The sequence below is a fragment of the Plasmodium knowlesi genome, assembly GCF_000006355.2.
Source record: "Plasmodium knowlesi strain H genome assembly, chromosome: 12".
NCBI classification, from domain to species: Eukaryota; Apicomplexa; class Aconoidasida; order Haemosporida; family Plasmodiidae; genus Plasmodium; species Plasmodium knowlesi.
The window spans coordinates 364,974-377,047 of NC_011913.2; the positions used below are offsets into that span (position 1 = coordinate 364,974).

General features: G+C 39.9%; 5 protein-coding genes across 5 annotated transcripts; 3 read left to right on the forward strand and 2 right to left on the reverse strand.

The window, feature by feature from the left end:
* Nucleotides 1-64: 64 nt before the first annotated feature.
* PKNH_1207900 (GTPase-activating protein, putative) lies at nt 65-1,947 on the forward strand (the record flags this gene model as incomplete). The annotated part of the gene is made up of 2 exons (XM_002260096.1): nt 65-1,097; nt 1,217-1,947. The coding sequence occupies 2 exons, from the start codon at nt 65-67 to the stop codon at nt 1,945-1,947; spliced, it is 1,764 nt and encodes a 587-aa protein (XP_002260132.1).
* A 1,242-nt stretch (nt 1,948-3,189) lies between these two features.
* Nucleotides 3,190-3,768, forward strand: PKNH_1208000 (conserved Plasmodium protein, unknown function; the record flags this gene model as incomplete). The annotated part of the gene is made up of 1 exon (XM_002260097.1): nt 3,190-3,768. One exon carries the CDS (start codon nt 3,190-3,192, stop codon nt 3,766-3,768), a length of 579 nt encoding a protein of 192 aa, XP_002260133.1.
* A 108-nt stretch (nt 3,769-3,876) lies between these two features.
* Nucleotides 3,877-4,962, reverse strand: PKNH_1208100 (dihydroorotase, putative; the record flags this gene model as incomplete). The annotated part of the gene is made up of 1 exon (XM_002260098.1): nt 3,877-4,962. The coding sequence occupies one exon, from the start codon at nt 4,960-4,962 to the stop codon at nt 3,877-3,879; it is 1,086 nt and encodes a 361-aa protein (XP_002260134.1).
* Nucleotides 4,963-6,159: 1,197 nt separating this feature from the next.
* PKNH_1208200 (HSP20-like chaperone, putative) lies at nt 6,160-8,174 on the forward strand (the record flags this gene model as incomplete). Its single annotated transcript, XM_002260099.1, has 7 exons — nt 6,160-6,429; nt 6,656-6,724; nt 6,874-7,221; nt 7,324-7,379; nt 7,517-7,572; nt 7,756-7,853; nt 8,022-8,174. The coding sequence occupies 7 exons, from the start codon at nt 6,160-6,162 to the stop codon at nt 8,172-8,174; spliced, it is 1,050 nt and encodes a 349-aa protein (XP_002260135.1).
* A 557-nt stretch (nt 8,175-8,731) lies between these two features.
* Nucleotides 8,732-11,149, reverse strand: PKNH_1208300 (DNA-directed RNA polymerase, alpha subunit, putative; the record flags this gene model as incomplete). The annotated part of the gene is made up of 1 exon (XM_002260100.1): nt 8,732-11,149. The coding sequence occupies one exon, from the start codon at nt 11,147-11,149 to the stop codon at nt 8,732-8,734; it is 2,418 nt and encodes an 805-aa protein (XP_002260136.1).
* Between the last annotated feature and the right edge of the window lie 925 nt (nt 11,150-12,074).

Consider the following 12,074-nt stretch of genomic DNA (forward strand, 5'->3'; position numbering starts at 1 on the left):
CCTTTTCCAAAGGCAGTGTTCAAAACAAAAATGAGCAACGTAACTTAAGCCCATTTATAAAAAGATGCATAACGATAACTTTCTGGAAGATCCACATGACATCCAATTTGAGGACTTTTTAAATCATTTTATTCTTCTTCAAAATGAAAAGAAAATACCAACAGGTAATAACGATGAGGAGGAAAGTGCTGCAAAAGTTGAATTCGTTAAATCTTCGGAAGAGAAGAAGAACCTCCAGGAAGGAAGGAACAATTTCGTGCAGTCCATAGCCAATGGCATTATAAACAACGAACCTAATACGATCCTCTTTAGAAGAATATATTGGCCCCTACTAATAGGAATTTACCATCCCACTACTCTATATGAACTAACAAAGGGCGTACAGAAAAAAAGAAATCTGTATAAACAGGACAAAGACGAATACATCACAAAGCAGTCTAACTTAAATATTCAAAAGTTGGACCCTCAGATTTTTCACCCCCTGTCATCGGATGATAAAAATCCATGGACACTAAAGCAGAAGAATCAAGAATTAAATGAAGAAATAAAACAAGACATTTTAAGAACCCACTCAGAAAAAAATCTTTTTCAAAATGAGGCAGTAAGAGACACATTATGTAAAATTCTCTTCCTCTGGGCCAAAAAAAATCCATCAGTATCGTATAAACAGGGAATGAACGAATTAGTAGCTATTTTTTTTATTGTTAATTATCGTGAACAAGTGTGCCCCGACATTTTAAATTTAAAAAATGATCAATTTTGGAAGGAGTATGTTACCCTGTTTGATAGGGACGAAGTCGAGGCAGACACTTACATACTGTTTGACCACTTCATGAACATGGGGTTGAAATATTTATTCTCTTCCCCCGAAGAAAAAAAAAACCAAGCAACAAAGAATTCTTCCAAAACCGTCCTCCTACACAAGTGCACTTATATATTCCATAAGTTACTAAAAAATATGGATAAATTATTGTACAATCATTTGATCTCTCTGAGTATTGAGCCTCAGATTTTTCTTCTCCGGTGGATCCGTCTTTTTTATTGTAGAGAATTTCCCATTGATGACACCGTCATTTTGTGGGACAACTTTTTCTCAGGTTCGTCTTTTCGATAACCGCGGTGGTAGATACGTGACCGCCTCGATGTAACATACATGGTCGGCGCCTTCACAAATTTACATCATTCCCCTTCCGCTCACTTCTTTCCTTTCTTACAGATTGCTATTTAACAAACTGGGAAAACGGTTTCCCTGCCGAAATCACAGGCGATACCATAGAAGTTGCCCACATGACATCAAATGTCTTTCCCTTGGTGGACTACTTTGCCATCTCCATGATCCTGTTCATCAGGTCATTCTTGCTAGAAAACGACGAGAATTATTGCCTAAAAAGGCTTTTTAAATACCCCCCCGTTGAAAACATAAGGATATTAATAGATTTATCTTTTAAAATTAAAGCGAGAAGTGATAAGAAGGACAAGTGCGCAAAAAGGGATGACGTACCAGTGTCCAGCAGTGTCGCTGTGGACGGCAATTCGAGTGTGGGAGGATGTCTTGATTCTTTTCAGCCTAAAAATCAGGCCAAAGATGGGGCAGTAAATTTGGCAAGAACTAGCGGTAACAACAACATAGTGAGTGATCACCTCGAACGAAATAGGTATAAGCCAACCGCCAACATCCTTATGTTAAATAAAGAGACCAAAATTCTAAACACCCCCGCGATGTTATCCAGAATTAACAGTAAACTAAACAGTGTCATTGACAGCTTGAATAATTTATCCTTCATTGTTGGGAATGAAAAGAACCGAGTAGAGCTCCAACAAAATGTATTTCGTCTGAGAGAAATATTCCGAGAATTGAAAAGCATGGAACATAATTATGCAGAGCCCATGCAGGAGGATTTGGAGGTGAACTGGAAAAAGGAGACACCCCCAATTTATTTCGGTTGACCAATGGAACATGTACCAACAGTATTAATATGTGTCAGGCGTTATGAAGGTTATGGTGCTGCTCCTTTTTTTTTTTTTTTTTTTTTTTTTTTGTCTCACCATTTGGATTGCACGCAAGGGTGTCGGTGTGTGTGCACAGGTTCAGGTATAGGTGCAAGTGTATGTTTGTACGCATGTGTGCACGTATATGTATACGTGTACCACCCCATCCTCTCTATAAGTCACAAATTATACCCCATTCGTGCGCAAGTGACAGGTATTTATGTCCCACCCCCTTTTTTTTTCCACCACATTCATTTTCAAAATAATTTGTTCAGAAAATTGGAGTTCCACATAAAAGTTTCCGTAAGACGTGCTTTCGCCTTTTTTTTTTTTTTTTTTTTTTTTTTTTTCTCTCTAATGTTGTAATTTTAATAACATTAGAATTGTTTTACGTTTGCTATTTTAAAAGTGTGAAGAGGTTAATTGTTACCAATTGTTTGGATGGGAGAATGACTTTGTAATCGCGAATTTCTTTGGGGAAACTTGCCTTTTTTTTTTTTTTTTGCGAAATTTTGTCTATTATGAGGAGCGAAATACGTATTTCAGGTTAAAGACCGCATAGGCTTTTATAAGATGGCGCAATATGGAGAAAAAAAATGATTTGTAGAACCATTGAATTCACTATTCCCCAAATGCATTACATAATGAAAAAGGCGTAAAACGCATTTCAACATTGCAGGGTTGCTTTGCATTACACAGCGTGACAACAGCAACAACTGCTGCAACTGTTTGTGTAACTATTTCCATATGTGAGCACAGCGAAACAGCTAGCTAGCTAGCTAGTTTTTTTTTTTTTTTTTTTTTTTTTTTTAGACAATTTTTAGTTACAATTACCTGACCCTGTTATAAAAAAAAAAAAAAAATTACAAACATACATTAACGCGGTAAACGCAGGAAATGATGACAAGGATGAACTGATGCCAGACACCCTCCGTATCATATTACTATGATTGGTTCCTTTTTTAAGAGGGGCCGATGTCCTACTTATTTTTTCATCACATAATTCGCTCCACGAACTTAAAGTGGTTAGCGCTAAATTGTGAATTGCGTTTTGTTCTAATGTAGACACAGGTCTCCACTTTTACGCGAAACAAAGGGGTCACATTACTGACACACCTGTTGTGAGACGTGTACGGCTCATGCTCGCACGTAACTTTGTAAACTTCGTCAAAATTTGACCTTTAAAAATGCACCGAAAAAATGGCGATAAATTGTTCTTTCCATAGTTTGGGCACGGATGACATGGCTCTTCAAAAATATAAAACTTTAATTGTGCATATATCATTCCTGTTGAGCATAATAACAATGTGCGTTTCGCTTGCGTTAGTTATTGTGGCTAGTATCCTTTCAAGAGATGAGGGTTCCACGTATGTTGACCTAAACATAAATGAGGGGGACGGCACTGTTCCCAACACGTACGTGTACATACAAAATGATTCATCCCCCTTTGCGTTGCAGCTAAAGGGGAAGGAGAACTCTGTCTCCGTCGACACTTCCATGGGGATGAGTGCAGGGGAAGAAGGAGAAGAAGCTGCAGTAAATGAAGAGAGGAATGGTAACAACTCAAGTGATCAAACGATGAAAGATGGGGAAGAAGGAGAAGATGCAGTAAATGAAGAGAGGAATGGTAACAACTCAAGTAATCAAACGATGAAAGATGGGGAAGAATTGTTCGTCTTTGATGGAGACCCGCAAGCACTACCAAAAGGAAACTCCAAAGTGGACGAATTAAATCCTGGTGAGAAGCAAAATAAAGTCATACGGATAGTGATGAACTGAAATGATGCCAAAAAAGGCAAAGAAATTTATCTTTCCAAAATATGTAAAATTTGTCTTCATTTTGAGATGCCCTCTCGGAAAAGTATCCTTTCAAAGAAAGAAGCGAAGTCACACATCTGCACCCACAAACGACGCTGTGAAATCAATTGTTTGTCCAGCCAAAAAGGGGACGACCCCAAAATATTCATCAGGAATTTTTAATCCTTTCTTTTGTATACGAAGAGAAAGGGACTGTTCATTTGTATCTGTTTTTTTCTCCTTTAAATTTAAAAAAATTGCAGCATTTTTGCAGGCAAAATTTTCTACCTTGTCCAAAGAATTAATTTTGTTAAAAATGTGAGAAACATACGACATGAGAAATGGCTGTGTGTATATTCCTGGTTTATAGTGAGGATCATTTTTGTGTTCTCTATAATGGGGTGCAGAATCGGATCCAAGGAAAATCCGGGGGAACCCTTCCTGTATAATCTTACACAAAGCTACCTTATCATCAATTGTTTTTGGCAAAGGCTTGCAATAATTATATACATTTTTTATATACTTCTCTATGGTTACCACGTTAGGAGCATAGTCGTAGCTCTCCGTGTCTACAACATCGTCTATGGTTAGTTGCAAATGGTGCGGAGTAACTGAACCTGCGATGTTCGGGTATGTCCTAACCAAGTTTATCATTTCTACCGTAGAAATGTGTTCTAGTACGATTTTCAAATGGGGGAAGTGGACAGCCAAGTCATGTATATGCTGTACGTAACTCCTTTCTGCATAAAGTGGATTCACGTTGGGTTCTTCACAATGTATGTGCAAACTTTTGTTTAACTTTTCAAGTGTATGGAAAATTTCATAATATGCTTCTAACGTTGTAACTCCATGATTAGAGTTGGTTGTTACATTGCTGGGGTATATTTTAACTCCTTGCAAATTGCATTCTTCGTGGTTTCTGAGGATGTCATTTGAATCTGTTTTTCTGTTCAAGTATAACGTCATTAGGTAGTCCACGCTGGGGTCCTGCTTGATTAGCTCGCTTCTATATTTTTTGGCTTCTTCACAGGTGCTTATGATTGGTGTGGTGTTGGGCATTACGAGCACGCGGTCGCACCCCCCCTTCTTGATTGCCCCAACGGTGAAGCTCAGCATGTCACCCTGCCTCAGGTGGCAGTGCATGTCGTCTCCCAGGGGAATCTGCAGCGGTTCCATTGCGACGATCAGATTAGGGGATCCCTCTTTGGAGTGTCAATGGAAATCACAATTGTGTTAATGTTAAGTCACTGATATGTTAATGCAACACCCTACCTAATCGCGTATGCACGTTGGGACAAATGCTACCTGCCTGTAACGCGAAACGAATCACTAGCAGTTTCCGCAAAGATTCGACACGCAATTATGAGAAGCCAGAAATAAAAAAACACAACAGACCTCTAAACATGTAGTTGCTTTTTTACAGTGCTAGGAAGTATTACCAACGGTAATTATAACTTCTTCCACCTCCATATATATGGGTAAGAATTGCGAGGGCCTCTTCCCCCGTTAGCTTAATGCACAAGTAGGTTCTCCTCTAAAAATGGAAAGTAGGGCGCTGCATTCGCGATGCCAATAACCACAGAGATGTGCAAAAAGCTAAATTTTCTTCCCTCCTTTGTTCCCTACGAGGTGGATGCACTCTTCCCGGCAGCAAAATTCCCACGTGGAGGTGCGACCCGATTTTACCTCGTCCATCAACACAAAGGTGTAAAATCACACCATATAGGGAAAGCATAATTAAAATTTCACAACGGGTGTATAAAAAAAAAAGGAGGAAAAAATAAAAGTGTATAGCTGTTTTTTTTTTTTTTTTTTTTTATGTTATGCCCTCCCCAGATAGTTTACTTCCCCCCTTTCGAATGACTCCAATGGATTAACCCCCTTTCCCGGACTCAGCTCTATTCCACCATTTGATGGAACATTGCACAGCAGCGGATAGTTAAGACCTAAATAACATCAGAAATGCCAAAAGGGAAGGAAACCCCCTCAGCACCTTGGAAAGGGGAGCACCGAAGGAATGATACAAAAGGAAGAGGATTCGACTGTACCCATAATCACCACCACCACCACTATACGTAAGCACAGATCAATATACACACATCTGAGTTGTCTCACCTGGAAAAGTATCCAACGCTTGAAGGAGACAGCATCGTAACATTTTGTTTAAAAATTTTGTGTAAGATTCTTTGTCTGATGGGTTGACCCATAATTTTTTTTTTTTTTTTTTTTTTCCCCTTTTCCCGTATTTTCGCTGAGATGGGAAAGTAACTTGTAAACGCCGACATAATTTACGGAAAGGTCTGTATCTCTTCCCCCATACATGCTTGTGATGACCTTGCTGTCGCCATCAGAGGAAAAGAAAATTATGCCGCAATGAAAAAAATAAAAATGTTTTTGAGCGTCTTATTCACGCTCCACTGCAAGGAAGCCCACTATGTACACTCCATCCACGCGTACCAAGGGACACATAACAGGAAGATAACCAACTCGGTGTTGTATCTAGACAGACAGTCATGTGATCCCTTTTTACATTCCCTCATTCGGAAGAGAAAGCCCTCCACTGGAAGCACAGAGAACAAGATCAGATGTACCCCGACGAAGAAGGAAGAAGAGGAAGACGCTGCATTTGGAATTGAGCTGGAGGTAAAAATGAAAAAGTGGAAATAGGCGTTATTCTTATGAGAATTTATTACCATATATATATATTTTTTTTTTATTCCAAATTGTATCTTAGCCAAGGTGATCCTTGCGGATGTTTCTATTTGTTCGAAACAAGTCTCAGCGGTTGAAAGTGGAGGATTTATTTCCCCTCCATTTTAAACCTACCCACCCATACACGCTTCGTTGGAATTTTGTTTTTTTTCCGTAGAATCTCGTGAAAGATTTAGAAGAGGGGAAATATGGGGATGAGTCACTGAACCTATACAGGGAGGTGGAGGTAAATCTACTGCTTCACCAGCTCCATGTTTTGTGCGTGTCCAAAAGATTATGCAGATGTAGCCCTCACGCATAGGGATAGGAATGTCAGTTTACGCGTGGTCGATCCCAACACATGCAATGATGCGCAACGCGTTTTCACCCCCACAGCGCAGGAACTCAGAGGAAGAAGAAAAGGAAGCCGAAGGGATGAAAAAAACAGAAGAGCAAATAGACATGCACGATGTCGAAGGAGTAATTAACAATACGGATGACACTCTTAAGACCTCCGTCAGAAAGGCATTTTACAACACAGATCTAAGTGAACAGGATAGCCAAGATGTGAAGAGAGAATATAACATGATGAAAAAAATTGAAAAAACTTTTGATGACATTGACGATATGAATTATCCTAAGGAGAAATTAAACATGAAAAATGTTTTGGATAAAATTAGCTCCATGAAAGACTCAGAGAATTCAGAGACGCCATTCAAGGACACTGCAAAGACTTTGATGAAGGTTCGTAAATCGCTTGGGAGGCATGTACAAATAGATACGTAATGTGGGTTATTCATTTTTTTTTTTTTTTTTTTCTTTTCCTTTTTTTTAAACGACCTTCAGTACAAGGGGCTGTTGCACATGCCATATGAGCAGTGTAGGTTGCTTAATGGTGACGAGTAAGGAACATATATTTTTGCGCTCTTTCTTCCAAAGCATTTGTACGTTGTCCTGTTGTGTATGTTGCGAACAGAGAGACGAGAACAAAGAGTTCTCGCTCACACTACCATCATCACCATCACCGCACACCCCGTAGGCTCCACTGGAGAGAATCGCTGGATCACATCGAGTTAAATATCCCCATTTTTGAAGGTAAGCAAGGGGGCGAGAAAAAAAAAAAAAAAAAAAAAAAAGTGGGGGAAAAACGCATTCGTCCCCAACGGAATGGTGAAGATTTAGTCACGTAGCCCGGTGCAAAATGATTTGTGTGTGCAAATACGTACATATATAAACATGCACTTGCGTAATTTTTTTCTCTTTTTTCTCGCACTCAAGAAACCGATAACAAACATATACTCTTCCAATTCGGAAATGACCACATCAAGTTGGAAGTCCTCAGGAATGGCAACAAAGTCCTTCTGCTAAATCATAAGGTAGACCTTTGTGCAGAAAAGGACTCCAATCATGGAGCGGCATTTTACCTTAGGCAGTTCGAAATTGTGCAAAACAACTACAACACATTTGAGCTAGCCATTTTGATTCATTTCGATTTTTTTTTTTTTTTTTTTTTTTTTTTTTTTTTTTTTTTTTTTCTCATTTAGCTATGTGGGAAGGTAAACTACGGAGACGCGTACTGGGTGATAACTGGTGATTACAAAGAGGATCAGAAGCATATCAATTTGGTCATTCCAAAAATGGGGGCTTTTAAATATATATGGGAGAAATTGTTGCAGGACGGGGAACAGGGGACCTAGGGGGGTGTTTACCATGATTGGGGAGAATTATCTCGCATGAAAATGGACTCTGCACGTGCAGCCACGCGTGTGTCTATGTGTGCATGTACGCATGTCTACTAACGAATTTGACAAAGGGTGGAAGAACCCTTCGCCACATTGTCACCATGTGCAATGTATTCACCTGCTTTTTTTTTTTTTTTTTCGTTTCACGCTTTCTATTCCGCATGGAATGTAGGAAACGCTAATTGGGGGGTAACCAACGGGTTGTTTTAAAAAAAAAAAAAAAAAATTCAAATTTAACCAACTCGAATTAAAATGGGAAAAGTGTTAATGGTGAAAGTGGACAACTGACTACTTCTCCAAGAGGTAGACAAGATGGGATTCCTCTTTTTTGAGCACTTCTGGGGGATAGACGGTAATGTGCCATTTGGGCACCACAAAGAGGAGAAATGATATATCGCAATAGAGAAATGCACTAATCGTGAATATGTCAAAAAAAAAAAAAAAAAAGGTAGTCTCGCTCAAGGAGGGAAGAGGACAACGCGTTCATCACGACAGTGTTGTATTCCACAAGGTCAGCCCTCATCCAGTATATCGCCCAAACTGTCGTCCAGGTAGTCGTCATAATCGAAGGTGCGCTTGTTAGCCGCTTTGGAAGTTTTTTTCTCTGAACTTTTCCTCTTCTTTCGAATTTTGTCTTTCTTTACCTCCATTTTTAGCCACTCCAGGGTATCCAGGAAGGGGGGTGGTGTATCCTCCAGCGGCAGGAGGATATTTGAGTGCTTGGGAAAGTTGTCCGGGTCCACAAGCTTTTGCGAAAATGAGTCTAACAAGTTCTGGCTACCCAATTGACTGTGTGCATCTCGCTCACCATTCCCGTCACCTGCGCCCTTATTTCCTCCGCTATCACTCTGCGTGTCCACGTCATAGATTGGTGGGCCTCCCTCCATCTTCTGCTTGGTCTGTAAAAATTTGTACCGATCAATGGCAGGCCACAGCTTCTTTATCTCCTCGTCTTCCACATCGGATGGGAAATCTGTGTCGGAAATTATCATCTCTCTGAATTTTCTCAAAATTTTTTTTATATTTTTAATTCCATACAGCAGGACATTCTTGGGAAGCATCCTACAGTCGCTCCATATTTCCATTACAAGCATTTGTTTGGGGTCGGTAAATTCACACCTATCTTCACACCAATACTTAGTGGCTATTTTATGTACAGCCATACGTACCATACGACAGCTACCAAAGCTAGCACTTATAGGCATATAATTCTTTTCAACAACTTCCTTCACTTGTCTTTTTTTCATACATTCGTTATCGGAACCCACTTCTCTTTTATATAATCCCTTTTCGTATGTTAGCCAGTGACCTTTTCCATATTCGATTTTTATCGAAATGTCTAGATAACCATCTTCTTTCAGTGTACAGATGTACTGCTCCTTATTAACTACTTGTAGGTGAGATGGTAGGGGTATCATCCCTGCTACTACCATCAAAGGTCCTTTAAAAATGAGTCGTACGTTTGTCTCTATATTTATTTCTTTGCTGTATATACATACATCAGATAAATTAAGTGCAATTTCTAGGAGATCCTCCTGTACATTGTCTATTCGAGTATCTTCATTCATGTTATGGACTTTAATGGCGACTATGGCATACCCATACACCTGAGTCTGACATACGTATTTCAAGAGAGTGCCAAAGGTATGCCCATCGGTTATGTTTAGGGGCCCAATGTAAAACTTCTGGTAGAGCCTCCCGTTCTGTGGATACTTTATTATGTCTGTCGCTTCCTCTACTTTGATGTCATTTGGCCCGAAATCGTATTTGTCTATGAAGCTCTCCCTGTGCAGGCTGGAATGCACTACGCTTTCACTCTCGCCCGATGTGTGCGTATCGATTCCTGCAGTGTCCACAACCCCTTCGCCAACATTACCATCAGCACGCAACCTGCGCAGGCGTTCTTCGCGCTTCTTGTAGATGTCTCCGTAATTACCGAAAAACTGCGCGTCCCCATAGCCCAGCCCCGATCTATCCCTGCGCACACTAAACCGGGGATAGAAGAGGAAGGGGTAAAACTTCTCGTTCGGCTCGTTGCCACTCACACTGATCTTGTCAAAAAAATCATACAACTTTTTGTAAATGGGATAATGATTCACATTGAAGTCGATTGCCCTAAAGCTACCCCAGTATTCTATAGGCATTCTTTTCATCTTGGGCTCTACCATTTTTCGTAGCGTCTCAATTTGGTATTCTTTTTCTTTGTCTACTTCTCCGTAGCCGATGTAATCTTCCCACTCTCCACGATTAAGAATAATCCAATTTTTCCATGTGTACAATTCTCCTTCAAAGAATCCCTTCTTTTTTAGGAAGAGAAAATCTTGTATGCTAATTAGTGGTTCTCTATCCATTTGATCTTCTTCGTCATTTGGCTCATTTATTTCTTTTTTTTTTTTTTTCTTTTTTTTTTCCGATTGCTCAGCTAGCTTTTTTAAGAAATACACAAAAAAAGAGTAATAATTATGAATCTTTAAATTATCATTTTTGTATTTATAATCCAAAATGACATTTGTTAATCCATCTGGGGTCCTAAAAGCATCCTTTGGAAATTGAGGTTCATATCCACTACTTGAATTTCTTTTCATTTGTTCTATGTATTCCTCTACTTCTTCCCTTTTCACTTGATACTTTTTTATGAATTGTTTCCTTCTTCCCATTTTATAATCATCAGTCGGTTGTTCTGGTATCCTGATTTCCTCTATCTCGTCATCTTTGCTAAATGCGATCCATTTGTTCTGTTCCCCTCCTTTCCTCCTGCTACAGCGGCGACTGCTACTGCAGTTTTGTGTGTGCACTTTTCCCTCGCAGTTGCTTTCGATGGGCCACACATTTTGGTAACTAGGTATGAAGCAACTTTTCCGAATTTGTAGAGCATTGCAGGTTATAATCAGGAGGTGGACCCATGTAGGAAGACCTATCAGCCACATCATAAAGGGTTAGTTCGGAGCGGGCGATCTTTCTTTCGTCCTCGCATTTTGTGGGTTTCCTTGGGAAAGCCGCACGGCGTGTACGGTGGAAGTGAACACACAAATAGGAACTGATAAACGTTTTTTTCCGAGGGTCCCACTTTTTTTTTTTTTTTTTTCTTCCCCCCCTCCCCCCATTCGGCATACACTTATCCATTCGCGTGTATACCTATGCAGGTGTTCCCCCCTTTTGGTTGTTCCCTCTGTGAATTTTTTTTTTTTTTTTTTTTTTTTTTTTCCTCTTCCGCTATGTTCTCTTCATTTTGAACAAGCGCGTTTGCCTCAGCCAAGTGTATCCCCGTGTGTATTCGCGCAGGTTCGCATGTCCATATGTACCCAAAATTGTATCGAGCAAATTGAGTCGGCCAAGTGTAAACGGTGTGATCGGCTCCTCGGTGATCGCCTGCATTATTGTTACCTACCCGATGATCGACATTCTCATGTCGCGAATTTATCCCCCCACGTGAAGGTATTCACTGCGCGTACCCGTTTTTTTCTTCTTCCTAGGAATTTCCCACCCGCTCAAATGAATCCGAATATTTATATATGCAAATTCCTATAAGTGCGAAGTTACGAGAGGAAATTTTCGCACCTTGGGAATAATGCACTTGATAGCCTTCCTCTGCTAGTAGAAAAATTTGTCTTAAAATGACATTCCTACGGTAGGAAAAAAAGTGAAGATGCCTCCTTCAAAAGGGAAACGTTTGCCCCTCCGAATGAACTTCTCCCGTTGATTCTGGATTGAGTAATAGCCCTTTCCTCTGCCCTCAGGTTCTCAATGATGTGAGTCTTGCCAAATGTGCCCCGCTAAATACGTTTTTCTGTCCCCGCCAGGTAATTTACCATTTCCCCCTCCCATGTTTTTTCTGCTTTTTTTTTTTTTTTTTTT